Source organism: Xiphophorus hellerii, chromosome 5 (assembly GCF_003331165.1).
Source record: "Xiphophorus hellerii strain 12219 chromosome 5, Xiphophorus_hellerii-4.1, whole genome shotgun sequence".
NCBI classification, from domain to species: Eukaryota; Metazoa; Chordata; class Actinopteri; order Cyprinodontiformes; family Poeciliidae; genus Xiphophorus; species Xiphophorus hellerii.
Window position 1 is genome coordinate 27537537 of NC_045676.1, and position 24802 is coordinate 27562338.

A 24802-nucleotide genomic window follows, 5' to 3' on the forward strand; every position below is an offset into this window, starting at 1 on the left:
AAATAAGAAACCATGTGATCACAGCTTGAAACAGGTTCCTGTATTTTTACCAAATTAAAGAAGGAATTGTTATCTACTCATATTAATCTCTTTCAGTATGAACATTGAAAATCCTCCTTTTTTTTCAAAGCGATTCACAGTATGTTGTAATTAAAAAGTAAATTTTATGTTATGTGGAAAAGTGCTTAGATTATTAAAGAATCAACATTTCATTGTTTTTTCATATAGTGCTATGTTTAATGACATTCTTTGTTAATGTAAAAAACATTTTGTGGCCTCCTTTGCAGCCGTTTGTCGTCATAATGTCGGATTTCTAAACATTTTATCAATGATTTAAGAAGCTGCCTTAAAGCTTAAAACATTATAATTCATTGCACCTGAATTATAAATCTGAATACAGTGGCCACTTCAAATCTAAGAAAAAAAATCTCTTGTGCTTTGAAGAACCCCACTTTGTTGTATCGTTCTATTCCTTTCCCAGTAATAAAATGAATGACTTTCTTTCTCTTCTCACCATCAATACCAATTTTTCCATCTCCATCTTTGTCTGCGGCTGTGATGAATGCTTTTGTCTCAGCATCCGTCAGGTCCCTGCCGTCCTTTGAAAATCCCTTCAGCACAAACCTGAGACAAACAGACGTTATTCCAAATACAGATCTCACACACAAAGTGCATAACACACGTTAATATCTCGTGTGCGTCTCATTTCAAAACAGCCTTATTTTTGTGTTTTTCCATCTCACTTGAGCTCCTCTTCCTCTATGAATCCACTACCGTCCACATCCAGAACCTGGAAGACCTTCTTGACGTTTTCAGCTGACATGGCCTTCATTCCCACCATCTCAAAGAACTTCCTTGGGTCGAAGGTTTCCGCTAGGAAAGTTGAAGGAAAAGACACATTGAGTTTTTAGAGTGTCTGGATTGGCTGCATCTTTTGGAAGAGGCTTTTTAACCCTCTCGCGATCTTAGAGCGACGCTCAGGAAAAGCGCAGCAGATGTCACTGTCGGACAGCAGGAATGCGGGGTTGACCGTCAGACCATAAATTCCCAAAACCACACACAAAAAAACTTTTAAAAGCGCACGCCGGACCGCGCCACAGGATGAAAAGCTTCAAATGACCCCATTTCCTAAGATCGAGGGAAGGTTAAAATAGCAGTCTGATCAACACTTTTATCTTGAGAGAATAAAATGGTAACAAACCTGAAAAGGCATCAAGAGCTTTCTTGATCTCCTCAGGTTTTAAAAGATCTGTCATTACCATTCTGCCGGCTGGAGAGAGAAGAGGAGAAGACGTTTAAGGCATAATTTAGGCTGAGTTTTTGAAACCTTTCCTAAACTCTGCATGGTTTTAGTTTAAGGGACATTCCTGCTCTTAACAACAAAAATGAGACATGTTGGTTAGAATGCTGTCTTTTCAACATCTTTTGAAAATAAAAATAAAAAGACAAGTTTTTTTTCCATTCCACTGCAGTGATCTTTAGCTGTCAATAGGCGTCACAAGCCATTAGAGGGAGTTCTTGCTTCTTGAATCGGGGTAATGTTGATGAATTTATCTGGTCTGTCTCAAACAACTGAGTCCTTATGTCCTCAGAGACCAGAAACATGCGTCTCTGTGCTTTCTCACTCACTATGGAGTCTTGGAGAACATATTTAGGCCTGACACACACACAACTGTCCCTGTTGGGGACATGTCAACAGTCCCTCTGCAAGCTGGACTGTCTTGAGTCCAACAAACTGTCTCCCCTTCCTGACCAAATGACAGCGTGACAGAATAAGCACAGGAATTTACAGCCTTCCTCTTTCTCTCCCTCCTGTTTACTTGTTCTCAACTTTCTTGACACCTATCATGTTTCTGACTTTTGGCACCAAAAGCCAATTAGTGTGGATCCATTTGTGCATTTGAACATGTCTAGAAATCTTATGCTTTTAAAAAAAGTTTTAATTACTATTATTTGCTGATATCCTGTAAACAGAACGCCATTGTAGGCCAGACAGTTCAGACCGAAAGCTCCAGCTAATTTCACCTGGAGGGAACTTTTACCATAACAGTGTCAGGTTGAGCTGGATCTTCATGTCCTGTCAGGGAGCGTAAAGGTAAACACACTGGGGAAAAAATACCAAGACAGCCGGACGTGTTCTGTGGTCAGCAACTCAAAAAAGTTAGAAAACTCTGGAAAAAATTATTAAAAACAACACGTTTAATTTTTTTTATTTGAAATTGTCCGAAGAAAAGCTGGCTGAAATAAAAACGTATTCATGTTTCTTAGGAATTTTTGAAACTCAAACTTTTGAACTCAAACATTAGGGTCAAAATATACACTATTTGGCGTTGCTAAACCATCTGTGTGCCACATTTTTCTTCACAAAGAAAAATGTAATATTAACCCTGAAAAATACACAAAACCACAAAAAAGAGAAGACAAGCAGAATTCTTTTAATCTCAGAAATTTTCTAGAAAAATAATCTTAAAGTTTCTGAGTTTTTCTTTTTCTTCCAGAAATCTGGAAAACATTTTTTTACCTACAACTGTTAAAAAAACCAAAAAAAACCTACACGACAGTGTATTAGGGCAAACGCCGTGGTGCAAAACAGACTTGAATAAGATACAAAATTTCTGCTGATTACTCTTAGGAAAAAGACAGAATAATTTTAAAATATTTTTTTCTCCCTGGGCTAAAGAGGAAAACACCAGCTGACCTAAAGCACTTAAAGGAATTCCAGCCCACATTATACTTGCATAGCAAAATCATTACTTCATAGTTAAATGGTTCAAATTGGCCTGCCTGCTGATCGGTTCTGCCAGCCATCTAAAACATTTAGCAGTGAAGACCCTGAACCTTCAAGCAGCTGAAATCCAATATTAGGCAAGAAATAGAAAGCAGCTCGCTGCTAACCTACAGCCTTCGTCTTAAAGCGGATATACGTCAGCTCTTTTTGAGATGCAAAAATGACAAAGATCCATGAACATTTAAAACAAAAGTAGAGTATTAACAAAGCATATTTAATAGGATGGATTTTAAATTAGTTTTAACAGAAATCACAGTTTATCCAAAGAAGAGAGTGTCCACGTCTGGGGACCACTAAAGAAATTGTTCCTTCTCCTTTTGTTTTCAGCTTTCTGGTTTCTTTTTTTAAACTCCAAATAGCCAAACCTTTAACTTTAAGGAACTGAGGCAATTGCTGTGATAAAATATCTCAGGTTTGAGTCATTCTTCATCCTTTTCCCTCACTGAACCTAAAATAATTGCGCCAGCACAGCTGAGTCCGCAACTTTTCCTGCAATAAACAATGCAAGAGTTCTGCCCCAAATAGTGCCTGTTCAGATTTTCACCATCAGAAAAACAGTTCTAGTCAATTTAAATAAATTTTATTGCACTTCTAGAACATTTCATCTGGACCGAAGGTTCCAGATAAATCAGCTCGGACCAACTTTCGCAAGTCTAACACTGAGCGAAATGTACGTTTTCTTAAAAAGGGCTAAGCCTCCATGTTGAAACGCCGTAAAAAGAACGGCTGCACCGAAAGCCGAAATCCAAGTGTGATGGCTCTGCGAGGAAACGCCTTCCACTGGTGACCATTGAGCCAAAGTAAAACCCACTGGAGAAATGCGTCCACCTGACATCGCCATAGCAACAGGTGGCGTTTGTTTTCACAAAAAGATCAAACCGACACAACAGTGTGTATGAGATGTTGACGGAACAATTTTCCAAATTCAGTCTCGACAAAGATTTTGAAGTAGCTGATAAAATAAAGACTTATTTGTTCTTTACCACAGAAGAATGGTGTGATGCCGCCATTATGGGCACCTGACTCCATTTGCGTCTCATTCAAGACTATCAATGCGTTGCTCCACTTGTATGACTTATAAGGTTCAATTAAGCTGTGCTGTCTTACAGTTGTTAAAACAGCAATGCTAACAGACTTGTAGCATCTGAATCAGCTGCAGTATCCCACATTGCTTTTGTTGATCTTTGCTGTTTCATGCCTTGTTTACGACGGCCTTCATCCCGGCTCTGCACTTTACCGATTTCTGGCTTTTTTCTTCGTCTTTTTGCTTTCAAACAGTTGTGCTACTGCGTTTCATATATGACGAGTCTTACCTGAATGAATGGATGGCTAGCTGCAGAGGAAAAGAAAGCAAGAGGACAGGTGATGGATGGATGGAAGGCTGGAAGGCTGGATGGATGGACGGACGGAGGGAGACGGGAGAAGACAGAAGGCCTGGAGATGGAGGGTAAGAAGAACAACTGGAGGGACGGAGGACACAATAAGACTTTTATAGCTGCCTCTGAACACAGACACACTCGCCGCGGGCACCGGGCTCATCCCCACCTCTCTATTTTCAGAAGAGGGGTTTGTCAAGACATGACGCAAACACTGGTGGCCTATTAATAATAGCTCTTTATCTTACTTCAGCTGGACCTCATCTCCACCAAGGAGACAGACGTCGTTTTTGCTCTTTGTCTGCTGGGATTTATTCGGTCATTTTGAGGCTACCTTGAACAGACTGAGCATTCCTCATAAATGGGATGTTACCTAGTTTACAACAATTCTAATAGCCTTGGTAGTAACAATAACAACAGGAAAACACATATGTTGTTTTTTTAATGCCGTGATTTAAGATCAAGATCAAGTGCAAACCTTACCTTGAATTCATCCTGACAAACCTACAGTGACTGTAAAAAGAAAGCACAGCCTGTGTGGCTCTAATGTTGTGAATAAGTAGCTTCTGTTTTTCTCTTTGTTTGTTGTTTAAAGGGGCAGTATTAAGTCAAATCAACTTTTTGAGCTTTACATCATGTTACAATGTTATTCCATCATCAAAAACATACCTTCAGTGTTTCCTTGATTCTTTCATGCATGTTTGAGAAATCATCTAATCTCCATGGCAACCATTCAGCTGTGCAAAACGCCGGGGTGGGTCTAGCCCCGCCTTCGAGGTCAAAGCTCCTCCTGAGAGCTGCAGTTTCCAAGCTTCAGAGGTTCCACCTCACAGAGCAGCCCATCCCCACTCAGCTCCTTCAGACTAGCCAGCAGCAATTAGCAAACACCTGGTGGAGCTGAGCATCTAATGAACTTATTACACAAGTTACTTCTCAGTGCAGTGCTGGTAAATAGAGGAGCCATGTTGTGACGACTTCCTGAAGGTGGAGATTCAAAAAGATCAAGAGTTTTTAAAGAGACAGAGACCCAATTTCAAGGCATTACGTTGCGAAGTCACATTTCCTTTAAGTCATATTTGATACATATGTCACATCTGAAGGTAACAAATGATTATGATTATGCTATAAAAAGGGACTGTGTGGTTGGAAAGTACATAATACCGCCCCTTTAAATGTTTCAGATAATCAAATAAATTAGCAGAGTTAATGCAAAAAGTAGTTCTCAAGCGACTTTTTTCAACCTAGCTCTACGTCCGAAAGTAATTAATTAATCCTAGTAGATTTGGGATGTGGCCATATGTTTTATTCTTACCAATTCAAACCTTGATAAAATGTTTGAATTACTCAAAAAGGTGCCTATAAACTGTGTCCATCATATATTTTGTATATTTTGAAGTATGACATCAATGAGAATTAAACAAAACAAAACAAAACACACAATTATGCAAATTTTGTATACAAAAATGTCCAAATAACATGCAGTACAACCAGTTTCCCCCAGATGTCACCTGAGCAGAAAATGGATTACCACTGTGTGAAATTTAATCTAGGCATCAATTGTAACACAACTAGTAATTATCCACTTCACAAATCTGACTTTTATGGACGAGAAACAAAATAAAAACCCACCATTATTTAAATAAATCCTGTTTCAATAAAAAAAATGTGGACAAAGGGGCTGTGGAGCGCCCCGCCCCCATCATGGCAAATGGTTGTGGCAGTATTATGCTGTGTGGTTTATCAACCAAAATCCCATTAAAAATTATTAGCTTTGTTTTCTGAAAGGTGAAAAGTTCAAGGAATAAAAAAAATATATACTTTCCATCTGCTCTTTATGTTTAGCGGAGGCCTATGTGACAAAATGCTATAGCAATCAGCAAACATTAGCATTGTCTAAACTGTACATATAATAATAATAAATGTCCATGTCTATTTATGTCTCTTGTCCCAAGACTCTCTTAGGTTTCCTGTCTATTGAATTACTGCTCCTCAGCACTTTCCAGCATTGTAAGAAAATGTGAATGGGAGGGGTGAGGCGGCGAGGACAACATGCTGGAAGGATTTGTTGCGGGGGAGAAAGGATCAAGACGAGAAGGCAGCGCGGGGTCAACAGAGCCTAATAGATAGGTCAGGGTAAACCTGACGAGAAGGACACGGCCAAGAAGCTACGGACGAAAGACGATAAAAGCAGCGAGCATCGTGAAAACGTAAACGGCAGAAAGTAAGAGTAGAACCCTAAAGGTTGACGTGACAATGAGAAATGATTATGAGCTGTGGGTGTGCCCTGCTGGGGGATAAAAGATCGAAAGTGTGAGCGGCAGATCAAACTAAAATTAGAGAGAAAGTGAGAGGAACAGTGACAGACGGAAGAGAGTGGGGCTGAAAGGAATTGAATGTGTTTTTAATGACCAATGTGCTGCTCAGCAACAGGTGGCGCATTAGGTCAGCCGTGGCAGGAGCAGCCCCAAGCCAAGGCTGTGTGAAGGCGTGTGTGTGTGTGTGTGTGTTGTGTTAGCATTATTAGAGGGGTATCCCTGGTCCACGTAGACCCAAAGATTAGCAGATATTAGCCCTAAAAATAAATGCAGGGGGAACCCGCTGGCGTCTGCGCTTGCAGATGTGAGGAGCATTTAGACTGTGATCTGTGCTCCAACAGAGGAAACTGAATTTTTACAGATTTAAACAGCGACTTTTATCTGTGACAAATTACTGCCATGTTTGCGCATGAAGCTAAAGTTATATACAGTACACTTAAAAAAAAAAAAAAAAACAGATATAACAATTTTTTCCAGTGTCTGAAATTGGATCGTATTGAATTTTTGGTCACTGCTCCTTAAGGAAGACGTCACATCAACGTTCCTCTATAAAGCCATTCATTCTTAAGAGCGTTGCCCTGAGAAGCAGCTCCTATGATGAGCTCAACAGACTCACAGCTCCACCAGGTATTTGCTGACTGCTGCTGGCTAGTCTGGAGGAGCTGAGTGGGGAAAGAACGACGTAAAGCTAAAAAAAAAGTCGACTTTTACGTGATAACTCAAGATAAGCTTGTTGGAGGACAATAAAAACATTTTACCTACGTCCTTACGTCATTCGGGCTTCAAAGCTGATTCCAAAAAGTAATGACATGTCATAAACAGAAAATAAAAATTCCACCCAATCTAACACAGAAAAGGTTTGGTCTGATTTAATGTCAAACAGCGTCAATTCGGTATGGAGACACGATATCTGGTTTCAGTTTTATGTTCATTTATAGTTTATAATCACAACTAAAGAATGCATCTAAGTTGACTTCTATGAGTATTTAAGTAGTAACAATAGCTCAGGTGATGATGATGAGGATAATGATGATGCTTCCTTAGTAAAGTGACAATCCCATCATGACGCACTTTCATCACTTTCCCTAATAAATACAGAGCTGCTGTAAATCTTAAACAAATCATTTTGTCCCCAGATTTCTTTTGACATTTAAAATGGACACATTATTATTATTATTATTATTATTATTATTATTATTATTAGGCCTTGGAGTCTTAGTTGCACTCTGCTGATAACTCACAACCTCATTAGTTCAGTACAGTGGGAGAAGGAAGTTTTGTGTCTTTTTAGAGGACGCAGCTGGTTACATTAGCTACTAGCGTTATATTAAGTCCTGAAGTGACTGTATTTGTGTGGGTGAGCATATGGGAGATAATGTTTTTTAAGGCATGCAAGTTTTTAGGAGTTGCGCCAGTGAAGCAGCTCGCTAAATAACGAGACACCAAATTTTAATTTTACACATGGTGTATTAAAATCTGGTGTTTATGACAGCAAGTCTTCATGAGTACATTGGAGCGTGTCAGCTGGTGATCAGATTTATTTATTTAAAATGCAGCCTCTCGTCCTTCTGCCTGGCATTATGAGATCCAGTTAACAGAGTGCATGCAGCCTGAAGTAATTCACAAATGTAATTTTTTTTTTGGATTTGTATGAACTTTAACCTCAAGGGGAAAAAAGGTTTTACACATCTGGCTCTCTACAATGTTTCTCCGTTAAGCCGTTTAACATCCGTTCATAGGAGCACCGCACTGAGAAGCAGCTCCTACAGTGAGCTCAGATGTTCAGCTCCACATGGTGTTTGCTAATTGCTGCTGGCTAGTCTGAAGGAGCTGAGTGGGGAAGTCGTAGGAGAGCGCCGCTTTGAGGCGAAACCTCGCCGTGGAGACCGCGGCTCTGACGCCGGCGCTCAGTGGGAGCAAGCGTTCAGGCGACCCCCGAATGGTTGCCGTGGAGATTCAAGCATGAAAGAAACAAAGCAACACCCCAGGTACGTTTTTGATGAGGGAATAACTTTATGACGTGATGGAAAGCTGAAAAAGGTTGATTTCACATCACCCGTTTAAGGAGTTTTTAGAAATTGTGAAAGACGTTTTTCACTTTTACTTAAACATGGCCTCCATTTGTCTGATGTTTAACATTTCAAACTGTTTTGGAAATATTCTGTGAATGGTTTTGATTCAGCCGTCATCTCTAACCCCCCAGCGTCCATCAGAGAACAGAGAAGTTCTCATCTCCGGCTCTTCCTCTTCCTGCCGCTCTTCTAACGTTCCCATGGAAACCAGCTGTCAACAGGGCCAACACAACCCAGGCGCTTGTTGAGGCTTTCTGTCAGTCTTGCTTCTTCTATTTCCGTATATGTGTGTGTGTCAACTTAATTACTTATTAGATTTCACCAGCAGACGTTTTTTGAAAACATACACACACACCTCAATGCCCATTCGCAATCCCTAAATTCTCTCTCTCTCACACACACACACACACACACCACATCCTAGACGCACAACAGACTTCAGCAGCTGGTCTGACCTTGAAGATAAATACAACCTCAAAAAATGTTTCTGCAATTCATGGCTGGCGATGGCCTGACATGCGAGCAGCCTTTCGGCCCATCCATCTCAGGCAACGTGAAAATAGATACGGAGTCGACATGCGCTTCATTCACACTCGCACACACTTTTATGCACCGGTGTACTTCAGTGCACTTGTTGTTGTTTTTGGGGGTTTTTCCCCCCTGACAGTCAGACACTCACAGCCAGTTTCAGCCAAGCAAATTTGTACATTTATTAATTTTTTTTTTCTTTCACAAGCACTATTTTCTTGAAGGATATAAATGATTGGACACTTCACTCTGACATCAGCCTCTTAAACAAATATTAGGACTTTAACGTGAGTGGAAATAAGTCTCAGTCGGGTCGAAAGAAGAAGTGGAAGCGAGCCGGTTAGCACGCCCAGAACACGGCGGCTGCAGCCTCCTTTTGCTTTCTGCTCACACAAGCTGGTAGCTATGAAGTTCTGCTCTTTTGCAGCTTAAAAAAAAAAGACTGACGGTTCAATTTTTAGGTCTTAAGCAGAGCCGACGTCACTGAATGAGATGAAGAAACCAAAATCGGAAACTGTTTCACACCAGATGCCAAATCACTGGTCCTACTGAACGCGTCTACCTTCGTCATTTCAGCAGCTTTGCTGACATCTAGTGTCAGGGGCGTTCGGTTGTCACCAGATCTCACTCTCAAATCTCACAGGCTGTCTTCTGTTTTTTTCTTGTGTCAACAGGGGACAAAAAGAGGTCAGAGGTCAACACTGGATCAATTCAGATTGAAACAGTGGATTCAGGAAGTGTGTGTGGGTGTGTGTGTGTTTCCCTTCAGATGAGGAGGGGGGAAAAAAGTGGAAATATGAGGTCATGTTTCAAGGAAAACACTGACGTTGGATAGAGAAGTTCCCGAAAGTGACTCCTGTGTTTAGCTTTTCAATCTACAGAACTGAGGCAGAGCTTGGTTCTGATTTATCACCGTTAGTTTGAAATGTGTAGTGATAAAAACACTATCAGAGCGCAGGATGGCAGGAATATTAGCATATTTTGTAAGAATTATTCCGACTATTCCATGCTGGTCGATTCTATCCAGAGCTCTCCTCTGATCCCACTACGACAGTTTTGAGGTGAAATGCGCCGGTTGTGTCTCTTCAATCCAGAACTTTTTCTTTTTTTGCCTAACCACTCGTCTTCAAGACTCTGGAACCTTGATTTCAAGACAAAATGCTAAATTGACTCTCATCTCAAAACATCTACAACAGTCAAATCTTTTTTTTTTTATTTATTTTGTCCTCAATCCAGGTAAGACAGACCCGCCTGATGCTGTCTCAGGTTCAGCAGTGGCAGGATATGCAGCAGTTGCAGCCCGTATCCTGAGTACGTCTGTGTGGTGGCTCCCACACCGGTGGATAGTTACAAATGTGCGCAAAACTTTGTCGATACGCCGCTAGTGTCGGAAAAAACACAATTTAGTAATTTTGGTCTTTGTATTACATAAGAAACGCAATTAAAATCACACTTGCGTACATTTGTTCACACGTTGAGTCACCATGGTCCTCCAACCACTTCCTGTCGTCTTCTTCTTTGTGGTTTTCACCAGTAGTAAGATCCGGATGTGATGCGGAAAGTGCTTTCACTCTAGTTTTGCAAAAATAAGCCGATTTCGTGGCCAAAAAAAAACCAAACAAAGCAAAAGCATCTCATCCGAGCACCAAAACTGTTTTTTGTTTGTTTTTTTATCAAGAAACCTTTTTTTGACTAATTTGGTGAGTTTCTCTTATGCAAGTTTATTTTCGAAATGTCAAATTACACACTTATATGGTCAGTATACGCAGCTACTCACTCCAGCGAGGATCCGTAAATTGTGGATCTCCTCTAAACTCTTCAACAAATTTTCTCCTGCACATTTTCCTTCCAGTTAACTTTAAATATTAAATTCTGTAAACAGCCATGATTCTTAAGAAATGTTTTTAGTGGCTTATCGGTTACTGACTGCTGGAAAACTTTCAACTTCAGGACTCCTTCCTACGATTTTAGGCCACAGCAAGACAATAATGTTACATTTCTCAATTTAAGAAGCACTTTCATTTGTCTTATGCAAAGTATCGGGAGATTGAATTTGGGTTTTCGCTCGCTATACAATCCAAAATCAATACAAATAAAACCACGACAGGCCCACTCTAAGTTGAAGTTGTCAGCTGATAGAGTAATAAATTAATAAATAAACTGTTTGGTGACATTTCCCCGCCCTCGCAGCCAGGCGGAACATCTGCAGGGCCGGATCCGCTCATGAATCTTTTTTGGGGAACTTTCGCTTCCTGACTCTTGCCCGTTTCCGCACTGTTGCGCCTCTCAAGCCACCAGATGCCCGAAGAGCCTCTCGGCGGTTTGGCGTGTGAGCGATTGATTCGTTTCTAGCTCTTCTGACAGGCGCTTCTCCTCCTGACCGGAGTCCCAGATTTCTTACCCCTTGAGTCCGGAACCGAACTGTGCGCAAAACATGTCGCAGCCGCAGCAGCTGCGGGACGAGAGGTGAGTGACGAGTGTGCGCAAAAACTGGTAGTGAAGGCAGACAGTTCAGTTCATTTGATCGTTCGCCTGATTTCTGAAGAGGTAATGAAAGTTTATGACAGTTATTATTATTATTATTATTATTATTATTATTATTATTATTATTACTATTAGCAGTTGCGCAATGTTTGCGTTGTTTTGCGCTGGAAACGATTAAGATTTTAATTCAAATTCAGCCTTTTTCGGATGCAAATAAAAATTGTATTTTTCCATTTTATTTTTGTTCCAATAAGAACAAAAAGAGCGGAGAACTGAACATTGTAACTGATCACGTCTTTCCATCTTGTCAGTGACTTTGACCAGCTGCCGGACAACATCCCCATCAGCGCCACCATCGCTGACGTCGAGGAGAAAAAAGGTTTCATTGATTACTTTGTAAGTCTTAACAGATTCATTATCACAAGTCATTCACGAAAACAAACCCGGGGAGTTTAAACGTGAAGTTAGCAGCCACTTTTAAAATCCCTGACTCTTGCAAAAGTTGTATTCTACTATTGCTTGTAATTGGCTGTAATAAGCAGTTAATATAACTTGTTTTAATAACCCGGTTGCATAAAGTAAAACATAAATGAAAGAATCAACTCGTATTTTGAATAATTTTTCACGTAGCGTCATAGTTTGAAATTAGCTTGCATAAACAACAGTAATAATATTATATATTATTTTCATGCAGCATTAAATGCAAGACTGTCAACAGCTGGGGGGCAAAAAATCACAAAACCCAATTTTGATTCAATTGTATTTTTCAATTTGAGAAGCTGGAAGAAATAAAATATTATCCTGACTGATTATGACCAAAATAGAACTGTTTATATAATAACTATGTTTAATGTGTTTATTAAATGCATGTTTTTTGTGTGTCCACATTATCTTATTTTTATTCTCTGTGATTAAAAAAAGCCTTTGAATTGTAGAAAATACCCAACAGTGTTCTTATACTGCAATGTATCTGTGTTATAAAGTCTATTCTTTTCTATGATTAGTATAATTCTCAAACAAATTATGTAATATAGAAAATGTAATTTAAATTTAGATCACTAGTAAACTGTAAAAAAAAAAAAAAAGAAGAAGTTGGGCTAACTGAAGAATGAGAAAACTTATTGGGCCCCAAATAGATTCTGCCCAGGGCCTCCTTCATTCTGGGGCCAGCTCTGCATGCAACGTGTAGAATATTTTTAGTGCCGCAGTGACGTGCTTTTCTGTTTCTGTTTCCCAACTAGAGGTTTGTGGTCGAGGTGAAGACAAAGGGAGGCAGTAAGTATCTGATCTATCGGCGCTACAGAGAGTTTTTCAGCCTCCACCAAACCCTGGAGAGCAAATACTCCCCTGACGACCCGGACCGGCCCGGTGCCAACGCCTGCGTCCTGCCTCCTCTTCCAGGTCAGCTGATTGACAGACACACAACTCATCAGGGTGTCACATCTCACGTTGTTCAGAAACGTGTCTGTCATGGGCTATAATTATGTCTTTATTATTGTCAAATCAGACAAATCAGAAATCCTTCATATAACTCATACTAAAACTGAGGGGGTTTTTCTAGTCATGATTCTTTCTCCCATGCCAGACAGAATCTACACAAAAAATGGTTGGAATTTTTTAAGCTAAAAGACTTTAGCCTGAATTTTAGTTCAGATCAGCTACAGAACTCCAGTTCATGGTGAGCATTTGATGTATTTTGTGAATTGATCAAATCTACCCTCCTCAAAACAAGGCGTCTGGTTATAAGGCAACTAAACAAGGTTCTTCTGAGTTTTCACCTTATTTGACTGATTTAATCAGATATTTCCTCGTGTTCTGTGTGGATGCAGAAAAACGTTTGAGCCTGCACTTATTTCAGACAAAAGAGCAACATTAAAACGTTTGGAAGCAGTTTTTGAATATGACCAACTCGGACTAGAGTGGACAGATTTCATGTTGAAAAAATGCAGTGATTAATTTAAACTAATTGTGTTGTAAAAAAAAAATCTATATTCAAACATTATATTTGAACCAGCTGCAACTCAAAATCACCTAGAGTTCTTCAAGTTAAGCTAAGCTAAGCTAAGCTAAATTAAGCTAAGGTAAGTTAAGTTAAGCTAAGCTAATTTAAGCTAAATTAAGTTAAGCTATGTTAAGTTAAGCTAAGTTAAGATAAGCTAAGTTAATTTAAGTTAAGCTAAGTTAAGTTAAGCTAAGTTAAGATAAGCTAAGTTAAGTTAAGCTAAGTTAAGATAAGCTAAGTTAATTTAAGTTAAGCTAAGCAAAGCTAAGTTAATTTAAGTTAAGTTAAGATAAGCTAAGTTAAGTTAAGTTAAGCTAAGCAAAGCTAAGTTAATTTAAGTTAAGTTAAGCTAAGTTAAGATAAGCTAAGTTAATTTAAGTTAAGCTAAGCAAAGCTAAGTTAATTTAAGTTAATTTAAGTTAAGCTAAGCTATGTTAAGTTAATTTAAGCTAAGCTAAGCTAAACAATGTTAATGTTATCTGTGTATCACACCTCAGCAGCCTCGTTCTTCATAGAGCTTCATGATAAAAACAACATGCAGTCACCAACTATGAAACAACCAAACAGCATTTCTCATCTACCATAATGTAATAAAGCGTCTTGTGATGTCATTGATGCAAATACACACAAAGCGGCATTTTATTGTGGGCTTTTAAACTTGTTTAGCTTTCTGGGACGTTTGTCCAGCAGTGCAACATGGGCGCCGACGTGCCATTCATATTTCCTTTGGATATTTTTGCACTTAGTGTGCATAACGAAGCAGACTTTCTCAGATAGGATCATTACTGGTGCACCGATTGCAGTTTTCTGGCCGATCACCAATCTTTAAAACACCCTTGTTCATTCAGATTTTTTTGGCAATGCTGATTTTCTTTTCTTTTTTTGTCTGAAAAGTGACTAACATGATGACTAAGGTGACCTGGTTTCTAGTCAGTCCTCTCTCCTGGCAGAGCAAAAGGAGACAGTGGCTGATTTTTAGACCTTTGTGATCAGTTTTAGACGTATCACCAATCACCAATCACCCAAAATTAAGGAAATCTGTGCCAATATACTGTTGCATTCCCTTAATAGCCATCAATAGGACTTCATCTTGCACATCAGTTTCATTTCCAGGAAATGTACTGTCTGTTCAGCCCACTTTAATGTAACAGTGTGAATAACCTAAAGGATTGAATATATTACACAAGAACAGATAAATATGATTATGTTTTACTGCGAGTGGCAAGATGCAGAATAAAGTTCTGTGTGTTGAGGACAATTTGTCCTGAAAGTCCAGAACACCAGGGAAATTTTCATCGATCCTCCCACTGCAGATTTCTCAGAAAACGCTAAAAAAAACACATTTTCCCAGAATATGAGTCAAGAACACACACCAACAACTCCCAACACACATACACACACACACACACACACACACACCAACAACTCCCAACACACACACTCACCTCCTGAATGACCTTGTAAGTTAACAAGTAGCATCATTATTTATCTTTTTTTTTTTTTACGGCAGGATTAATTTATTTTGATTTGTTTGAACACTTTCCATGCTCTACTTCATTATTCATTGAATCTGTTTGACTGTATTGGTTCGTTTTTAGAAAAAAAAAAAAAAAAACCTGCAAAAATGCCTCACAATTTAATGAAAACATTTTATTCCATTAGCGGCGGCTAATGGAAAAAAAACATTTATTACTGTTTGTGTGGAGAAGAAAAGAAGAAGTGTAATCAGCATGTAATCTAATTTCTGGTTTCGCCGTCGCCGCGGAGATTTTCTGCTGCCGGCCGAACAAAGAGGAAACACTTCAGCCGCTCCGCCGCGCTGTTAAAGCCCTGCCGCTCTCTAACCTTTACATTAAAATGTTTGTCCATTACGCTTTCTGTGTTCAGAGACAAATAGATTTTGTAAAAGTCTTCCTGACCACATCATCAAAACATCATGAACGCAAATTTAAAAGCAGATGAAGCCATTATTTGTGTTCAAAGCTTTTTTGTCAATATTTGTAAGTCAAATATATCCATTTAAATCCTCAACTGAAACCCAAACTGGGATTTAGAAGTTTAGTTTTTCAACCGGGACAAACTTGGAGCTCTCACATTTTACCAACGGGGGTGACTGTTTGCTGTAGAAAGAAGCTACAATAGCAAAAAAAATAAAAAATTGTGGCTAAATTTGGCAGAAAAGCATCCCCCACCTCTGCTGCTCCAACCTAAAACTTTCTCCTGTAAATTTTGTTTGCTGTAGTTTCTTTTTATTGTTTACCACTAAGTAAAGATTTTTTTGTTTTAAAATATTTTAATCTGCCAATACATACTAGGAGAGCAAAAAAAAATCTCACTTTTAGCAACTTTTCACAAAACACAAAAATTGATCAAAGCAGCCAGGTTTTGATAACAGCCACCTTAAAAATGACTGGATGTACGTGATATTCAAAAGAATATATGGAGACTTTAGGGTCCGTTCACACTGGGCCTGTTTAGTCCACTTTAATCCTGTTCATTTGCCTGTTTAGTCCGGTTAGTGTGTTGAGGTGTGGATGTGCAATCGGGAACCAAAAACCTTTAAAAGAGATTTAGGTGAAGTGAAAATGCACCACTCTGATTTTCAAAGGCAAAGATTTCCAAAGTTTAGGAGCCACCATTAGAAACGGTGTGTTGTCGTTACGTTGCCTTCGTCTTTTCTTTGCCTTTGTTCAGCTCGTTGTTTTTCCAGAAGTCCGTCTTTCTGAGGTTTGTCATCAGCGTCTACATTGATTGTGCCTGGAAGCCACTATTTGAACCAATAAGAAGCCAGCGCCTCCAAGCTGGTGGCATTGATCTTGAGGGTGGAGGTCGGTGTGTGTATGGGCTACATAAACCCACGTCGTTGACATGCAGTGAACATCAAACATATACGTGGCATTCGTCTTGGTTTAAGGCTTCATTTAAAAAAAAAAAAACGCAGTTCACTTACACAACTTGACATCGTGTTTTCTGGACAAAGTGGTCTGATTTTCGCATAAATGTTCGCATTACAAGAAATCCCAGCATCGCTCGCAGTACCTCCTGCTTTGACCCGATGTGTTTCTGGGTCAGAAGCGATACCTACTCCCTCCATCAGGTTCTGGATCCGCCCCCGGTTCTCCTCCCATTGGGACGCGACCCGTAAAACATCCACAAGACGTACGCTGAAATGTAGATCTTTCTTTAACCCAGTTTCTTCTTTGAAAGTCCGTAGTCAAAACGTCTTTATTGGGAACAATGTAACCGATTTAAAAAAAAAAAAAAAAACCTTAAGGCTATGATGTGTTTCACTATATTAAGAAAGTTCTACTTTCCCAAAAACTCAGATATAGCAGCTGCCACTATGGAGTCTGCTGGTTTAATTGGACTGCCAGATCTCATCAGGATGGAAAGGGAATAAGGACGACAGTGGGGAGAACGGGCTGATGGGAAGACGGGCTAAAAGAAAAACAATACAGACTCTCTCGTCGGTTCAGGCTTCTCTAATTAAAGGTGGGGGAGCGCATAAAGACGTTGATGTCAGAATTTGCGTTTGTTTGTTTCCTCTTTCCCCACTTCCCAGTTGGTGAGGAAAGAGGATGACCGACATTACAACACGTCCAAAAACCACGGGGTTGGATGATGGCTGGCTGAGGATTGAATTAAACAGCATCGCTACGTGGATGAATATCTGGGGAACAATTTAGAATCACAGCCAATCTCAGACGAATCTGAAAACAAACCACTGGAGTAGTTGAATGTCATGTTCTTAGGTTGAGTAAAACACATCTCTGTTAGATGTTTGATCCAGAGAAAAAAAAGTCAACCTGATGGATGTTTTGACCATTATTACGGTTCAATATTTGCACGCCAGCCTATTAAAGTGTAAACCTCGTAGGATGGGGCTCGGATCGAACAAATAAATACAATTTAGAATTTTTGCTCGGAGCGTGTTGGCATGCTAATACTTTCATTGGTCTGATCACCGTTTGACTTTAAAAACAATATTATTTCTGTAAAACGACACTTTTCAAATCGCTAAAACTGCCCCTGGGTGGTGAAAACAAGTATTCGTCTCCCTTCAGATTTCTTCTGTTTGCTTTTTTGTTTCACTTACGAGTCTCAGATCGTGATGGAAATGTAATATTGGATGAATATGACCTCAGTAATTACAAAAAGCAGTTTTTAAAATAGCAATTCCATATATTAATGGTAAAATAATAAATAAATAAATACAAAACTACCCAAACCAACAATACAATGTCTCTAGCCACACGACGTGTATTTACCACCCTAACCTTTGACATGACTGTCAGGTTAATTGGTCTCTCTAAATTCTCTCTAGGTGAGTGTGTGTGGGGGTGTGTGTGTGTGTGTGTGCGTGATTGTTTGTCCTGTCTGTCTCTGTGTTGCCCTGTGACCTACTGCCGACCTGTCCAGGGTGACCTCGCCTCTCGTTCGCTGTAGATAGGCACCAGCACCCCTCACAGCCCCAGTAGAGACAAGGTGTTAGAAAATGAATGGATGGATGGATGGATGGATGGATGGATGGATGGATGGATGGATGGATGGATGGACTTCTGAAATAAATGAAGTCATAAAAATGGCTCCTGTTCAACAGCAAGAAGTAGGGAAAATATAAGAAAAAGCAACACTGTGCTGCAAGAAACGATTTAGCTTTGTCAAACTCAAAAAGTCAAACATTGTGTTGGTAGTTTGATGATCTCACCCTGATGTGATAAAATCCTGACTTGGACTTTAGGGCATGAATTATTTGCTCTATTTGTTGGAATCATAAATTTTACCAAAAAAAAAAAACAAGCCTCTTCCAGAATAATGTTCACCCATCAGTTTGAGTTCTCCTTTAGCTCAGGAGAACTCGGGTCACGCAGCAGAACAATAAAAACTAAAAACTAGCTGCAGGTTCCTACTCCGTTAGTGGAATCGCTCTACTTTGATACCAGATGCAGTCTGGATTGATTTAGTAAAATCAACCAATTAATTAGGATACCATCTTAATATATTGCTCTTATAGAGCAAAACTACGCATATGAAACCAACCAGCACTCCTGTATGGTACGTCAAGACAAGACACATCAAAATAAATCATTGCCACTCTGTAAGGGGGCAAATACTTTTTTTAAGCTGCCGTAAAATAACCTCTGCTCACTATCTTTACAGTAACATGTTGACAATAATCCACAGTTTATGCGGCCTTAGTGCATCAGCTGATACGTGGGGTAAATTGAGAGTCATGTGAAATCTTGAACATAAAGAAAAACACCTGAAGTGCAACAATTTCTGCTCCCATATAGGAAAAATCCTTTTAATTCCTCTCATGTCTTTGTGAACCTTTAACTTTGACCGCAGGAAAAATCTACCTCGGCAACAAAAAGGAGATTGCAGAAAGCCGAATACCTGAACTCAACACGTACATGAAGGTAATCACATTTGATTTTCATGTTAAGCGCCTTTTCTTTTTTTTTTTTTACATTTAGTTCAAAGGAGCAGGAATTGCTGGCGCGCTCGCAGTCTTCTGCGCCGTGCGATGCAGAAACCTACATCTTAGTGGGCAGAACGATGCTGTAGGTGGATAAGCACCGACTCAGATATTTCAGCAGTGGTTTGGAGATGGAGCTCAACATGTAGGCGTTTCTGCTCTCTTCTCTTTGCTCTGCCCTGTGCCCACATCACGTCTGACTGACTTTAGTTGTGGGACTTTTGACATGTTTCGCTGCTGCTCCATTGCTAAAAACACGATCAGGTTCTGTTTCTCCCACTCACTTTCTTCTCTTTTCTCCTTTACTCTTGTTCTACTACAACCTACGTTGCTCTCACTTCTCACACTCTTATCGCCTTTGCTTGCCTTGCACTTGTAATTCTGGTCATCTCCTCTGTTTTTATCCACTCCACTGCTCCACTTGTCCTTGCCCTTTCCCGTCTTTGCAGTTGTCGTTAAGCCTTTCAAATATTTGCTGGCATCACCAGACGTTAATTGACAGAAGATGGGTCAGGTGTTCCGAACCATGTGAGTTTTACTGAACCCATTGCTGAAATGAGCAAACCCAATGCTCTTGTCGTGACAATCCTGTCCTTGACTACTTTAGGGTGGTCTAAAGAGACCATCATTTGGACCCAATGAGTTTTTTACTCAGTGGGTGGTCCAACAGCGTCATACTGACCCTGTGTGCGCTTTTACAAGGTTTTTGTTTGTTGTCGTGTAGTTTTGGGAACTGATGGTCTGACTGGACAAGCCCTCCGCTTCCCCGCTGTCCAACTGTGACACTTGCTGTGCTCCTCTTTATTGTCACGCTAAGACCACAGGAGTTTTAAAAATATGTTTTTCTTTCCTTAAAAGTTTAAGAGCATAGTTATTCTTCAGTTAACTTTTATGGCAAACAACCAAAGCATAAGATGGTGTAGCACGGTTCAGTGTTGTACTGTTTCCAGTTTCCCTTCATCAAGACACCTGGATTCACTACAAATTCGTACATCCAGCCATCTGCTGCCTTTTTGCCTAGTCAAAGTTGGCATGCAAAGTTAACAAGAACAGTAAAGGAACCCAGATATGCTTCTTCACAGTGACACTCTACAACTCTCACTGGGGAATCTTAAAGGCATTTAAAGACTAGAAGGGATAAATACTCCCTCCACTGGGTTCTGCCTTGGGATATCCTCCAAGTGCGAGATGGTGGAAAACCTCTAAAGAAAGTTGCCTAGGAAGGAAGCACCCCTTACCTACCTCAGCTGCAGAGCAACGGCTGTTGCACTTAGAGTTGTCTCCAAATGACTGAACTCTCTAAGGTTGAGTCCAGCCATTTAAGTCTGCTGCTTGTGTCCGTGTCAAGGATTAGAATGAAGCTAAACCGGTAATTTAGGGTACATACCAGGGAAGCACCCACATTACAAACCTGTCAGTCTATCCATCTCCCACTCCATCCTACCGTCACTCATGAACAGAACACCAAGAGACTTGACCTGATGAATAAAACTGACCCTTGACCCTGAGAGAGCAGTCCACCACCACGGAGTGGAGCATGGGGTGAAGGTGGCAACAGTGGTAGGAGCTTGTCCTGGAACCGGTGGGTTGCCAGTTCACTTCCGCCTCACACAGCGCCACTGCCCCGCAATGACCCTACTCAGCTCCTTCAGACTAGCCAGCAGCAATTAGCAAACACCTGGTGGAACGGCGCATCTGCTGGGTTCATTAAACGAGCTACTTCTCAGAGCAACGCTGGTAAAAATGATGCTAAAGGGTTAATAGAGGAGCCATGTTGTGATGACCTCCTGAAGGTGGAGCTTCAGAAAGAGCAGGAGTTTCTTAAAGAGACAGAGGCCCAATTTCAAGTGTTAAGTTGCAAAGTAAAATTTCTTTTAAGTCACATTTGATATACAATATATATAGCAATTTCCTAACAACTGAAGTTGACATAGTTAATTGCTTGTGCTATAAAATGGCACTTTGTGCCTGGAAAACACATAACACTGCCCCTTTAAAACACAAACATAACAAAAACGGCTCAACAGAAAAATGTTATTAATATAGAGATAATATAAGAATTATTTTACATGGCAAAAGAAAAAAAATATTGGGGATTTTTTCACTTTTGTGAAAACCCCCCTCCCTGTACTCTTTATTCTACAGTAGACGTGTGCAGATTCGTTCTTTCTTAATTCCATTTTGCGTGCCAAAAAAGCCGCTAATATGATTCTTGTTTGTGACATTGTTCATGCATCTGTTCCCTCATCTTTACTCTTTATCCTTGTCATATCATTGAGGATAGGGAGGCACTGCGTCCTTCCAGCACTTCCCTCCGCCCCCAACTCATCCTCATTTCTCTCTCCTCAGAGGCTGCTTGGTCTTCCAACATGGCTGCTACTTGATGATACTCTCAGGATGTTCTTCTACCAGACGGAACAGGACAGCCAGCACGCGCCTCGGGCCCTGAGGCGTCTTCGTCCACCCACCCGCAAAGTGTAAGCCCGGCACTTTCAAAATAAAAGCACTACTGAAGCAGAGTTACAGTATTGCCTAAAACAAAGGGCATTGAACCTTTAACAGTGTTTAAAGCAGCCTGACAATACAGTCAACACACCAGCGCCTGGATTCTGGTTGGGAATCGGGGAACTAGGTTACAGTCTCTACGCTGATGACATTAGTCTGTTTATCTTATTATTTTTAACCAGATCATATGAGTCAGAAACGGTCACAGTTATTTGTCAGTTGGTTTGCTGGAGCTGAGATATTATTTTAAATCTGATCAAATGTTTCACCCTTAGTATTTGCGAGCAAATTCAGCTAAGACTTGACAACAAAGTTTGTCTTTGCCACAATTTCCTACTGCCAATTTTTGAAAAAGTATCTTCTGCTAAGTATTTGTAGACGCAACACCACTTCAGCCCTTGGGTTTAGCAACCTGTTTTTGCTTTAAAGATATGTAGGTCAGAGTTAAGTACATTACAAAACACGTTGACCACCTGAAAGATGGTCAGGATTTAGATTTACAATGTTTGAAAAAGCAGCCAAGTTTTAAACCTTTGACCACTTATGTCACTATCTTGACAAACATCAATTGAATCAAAATATGTTTGTGTTTATTTCTGACAAATGAGGATACCATAACTATTTTAATGCGTCCTGCATTTTTAAGAGTTCTCCAGGAATCTCATCAACTTTCCGTTGTGTAACAAAGGAACAACCCGTGCAAATATTCAAACTATGAGGAAGCTCTTGTGATCATTTCCGAAGGAATTATGAAATACTAAAACGCCTTTCAGAGTTGAAGAGGCTGTGGGAAGTGTCGGTTTTCAGTACGAGTTCACGACAAATGGTGTAAATGTGGCTGGATGTCATCAGCTATTAGCCAAACGTCTGATGTCGGAGTCACAGGGATGTTGGAATGATGTTGACTCCAGTCAGTTCAGTGGAAGTGAAACTTCTCTGCCATGCCTTAAATAGTCTCATTAATCATATATCTTAGTGGAACGATTGACGCTGTAAAAAAAAAAAAAAAGCCTCTAATTTATGGTAAGATCCTGGCAGCTATGGTTTTTAGACCATATAAATATGTTTTAACCCTCTATGGCATGGCGTTGCCCTCAGGCAACAAACCACATATCTGTACCTCACATTGCTCCTTTATTTTATTTTTTGGGGGGCATGATTCTTGACATATTTTTGTCCAAAAAAAAGTTTTTTTATGAATATAGTTTTTGTTTGATTTGTATTTCATTTCTCATAATCAGTGTAGAAAATCTTGGTGTTCTAGACCAATGTTACCCTGAGGCAACAAACCCAAATCTGGTTCCAGGAGGTGTCAGAGTCCGATTTTATGATTGACATGTAATTAGGGACCACCAAGCTCCCAAAGAATGCAGGAAAATATTTTTTCCCCCAAAAAATAAAAAGTCATGCCATAGAGGGTTAAAAAAATATGGTAAAATCCATCAGATCCAAAATCCATGACCAAAACCGTATTTCTACGTTAAAATTCTGCTGCCGGTATTTTACCGTAAATTAGAGACGGGTTTTTTTACACTACATTCATTGTTTTGTTTACATTAAATTTTATATATTTATATATTTGTGCTCTTGTTTAGGGTCCAAAGACGTTTCACTCATTGGTAGTGGGTTTTAGTGTCTTTGTAGTTTTTGATTGACTATCCTTTTGTTACCTTATTTTGTTGATTGATTTGGATTCATTGTGTTGTGGTTAAAGTTCCTTCTTCCTGTCTTTGGTCTGTTGTTTACATTGGTTTGTCATATTTAGTTCAGTTCTAGTTCCAAAGTCTTTTTTTTCTCTTTGTTAGTTTTTCTAACAAGGAAAAAGAAATCTGAAGTTTTCTTCAGATTTCTGAAGAAAACTTCTGTTCTCTGTGTGTTTTCCAAATCCAGAGCCTGGGGCTAACATTCGGTATCAAGGACCTCTAAAAATGTTTCAATGTTTCTGGATTTTCACAAATTTGAAAATCTCTCTTTTATTATAAAATGAACCTTAACACTAATCCACTCAATAGTCCTAAATAGATTATCACACCACAATCAATACTATCATCATGAGAATGTTTTGTACTCAGGATTCTGGTTTCTTTTGGTCAACCAGCCAATGCACAACCTGGAGGTGTGGGTGCTTTCCCACAGCCAGGAGTTCAACAATAATTCCCAGCGCATGCAATGTGGCAACAGTGACCTTTCTAGCCATGAACTTCCTCTCTAAATATAAGACAGTTCCAGGTTTTCAGATCCGGGTCTCGGTTACATTGCTGATTTCTGTCTCATAGACGTTAATGACCTAGAAATTAAAGCATCCTGGCATTGAAGATAACATGAGAGGACTAAAAAAAAGGCAGATTGTGTTAAACACTAATAAACCATTGTTGATTTCAACCCCTTAAATTTCTCTTTCACAAACAAAAGATTTTAGTAAGGTTTTATTTGATAGACTGACGTGAAGTTGTGTCGAAATGTAAAGTGGAAGGAAAAGGATGAATAGTTCCCTTTTTTACCCACATGTAGTCTTAAAATGTGGTTTGCCTTTTATTTTTTATCCTTCTAATAAATACTTTGTAGAATAGCCTTTATCTGAACAACAATCTCCACCTGTTTTATCAGGTTAATTATTATTATTATTATTATTATTATTATTATTATTATTATTATTATTATTATTATTATTATTATTTTTATTGCAGAATTGCTCAAGCTAAGTCAGATTGGATAAAGTGTATCACAAAATCCTTTTTGGGGGGGTAAACATACTGAGAACCATGTCTCTATATCTTTCCACTTCACAGGTATACAACAGTTTGTGTTGATCTATCTCATAACATCCTAATAAAATACATTAAAATTGTAATTTGACCAAAATGTGAATGTTCAATTGTATGAACGGGCCTGCAAGGCAACATCTCCTCGTTTTCCTCTCAGTTTCTGGCTGCGTTGAGCCAAGAAGCAGAGAAACAACGCAAGCAAAGTTACACAAAAATCTCCTTCCTCTTACCTAACAGTTTTCAGAGCCTCTCATTGGCTCATTTTCTTGTGGTCCAGTCAGATATAAGTGGAGACTCTCTCAACAGGAAATTATGCAAAGGTTTGACTTGTTCCCCTGTCCTGTGCCTACCTTCAGGCAGTTCAAAGGAAAATCTAGCTTTTTTTGTTTTTGGAAACGTTCAAGAAACCGATGTTTCCTCTTTTGAGTGTCTTACTCTGAGACTGTTACTTTGTTTGAAACCACTTCTCACGTTCGGTGTTCCCATCA

At 39.6% G+C, this 24802-nt stretch overlaps 2 protein-coding genes across 3 annotated transcripts in view; one reads left to right on the forward strand and one right to left on the reverse strand.

Annotated features, from left to right (window-relative positions):
- Positions 1–24802, reverse strand: part of LOC116719843 (parvalbumin-7-like) — a 37636-nt gene that overhangs the window by 2012 nt on the left and 10822 nt on the right. Inside the window, exons 1-4 of one of the 2 annotated variants that reach the window (XM_032562581.1) lie at positions 4102–4276; positions 1202–1270; positions 744–873; positions 515–624 (exon numbers count right to left, since the gene is read on the reverse strand). In XM_032562581.1, the coding sequence (XP_032418472.1) occupies positions 515–624; positions 744–873; positions 1202–1262 (301 nt within the window). In that variant the 5' untranslated portion in view covers positions 1263–1270; positions 4102–4276. Of the gene's footprint in view, positions 1–514; positions 625–743; positions 874–1201; positions 1271–4101; positions 4277–24802 lie in introns of those variants that run through there. The other variant, XM_032562580.1, reaches the window with a different exon arrangement.
- The window catches only part of ncf4 (neutrophil cytosolic factor 4), a 32976-nt gene continuing 19166 nt past the window's right edge, over positions 10993–24802 (forward strand). The window contains exons 1-5 of the mRNA XM_032562579.1: positions 10993–11545; positions 11875–11959; positions 12805–12964; positions 18915–18985; positions 21394–21521. Of these exons, the coding sequence (XP_032418470.1) occupies positions 11514–11545; positions 11875–11959; positions 12805–12964; positions 18915–18985; positions 21394–21521 (476 nt within the window). The 5' untranslated portion in view covers positions 10993–11513. The remainder of the gene's footprint in view (positions 11546–11874; positions 11960–12804; positions 12965–18914; positions 18986–21393; positions 21522–24802) is intronic.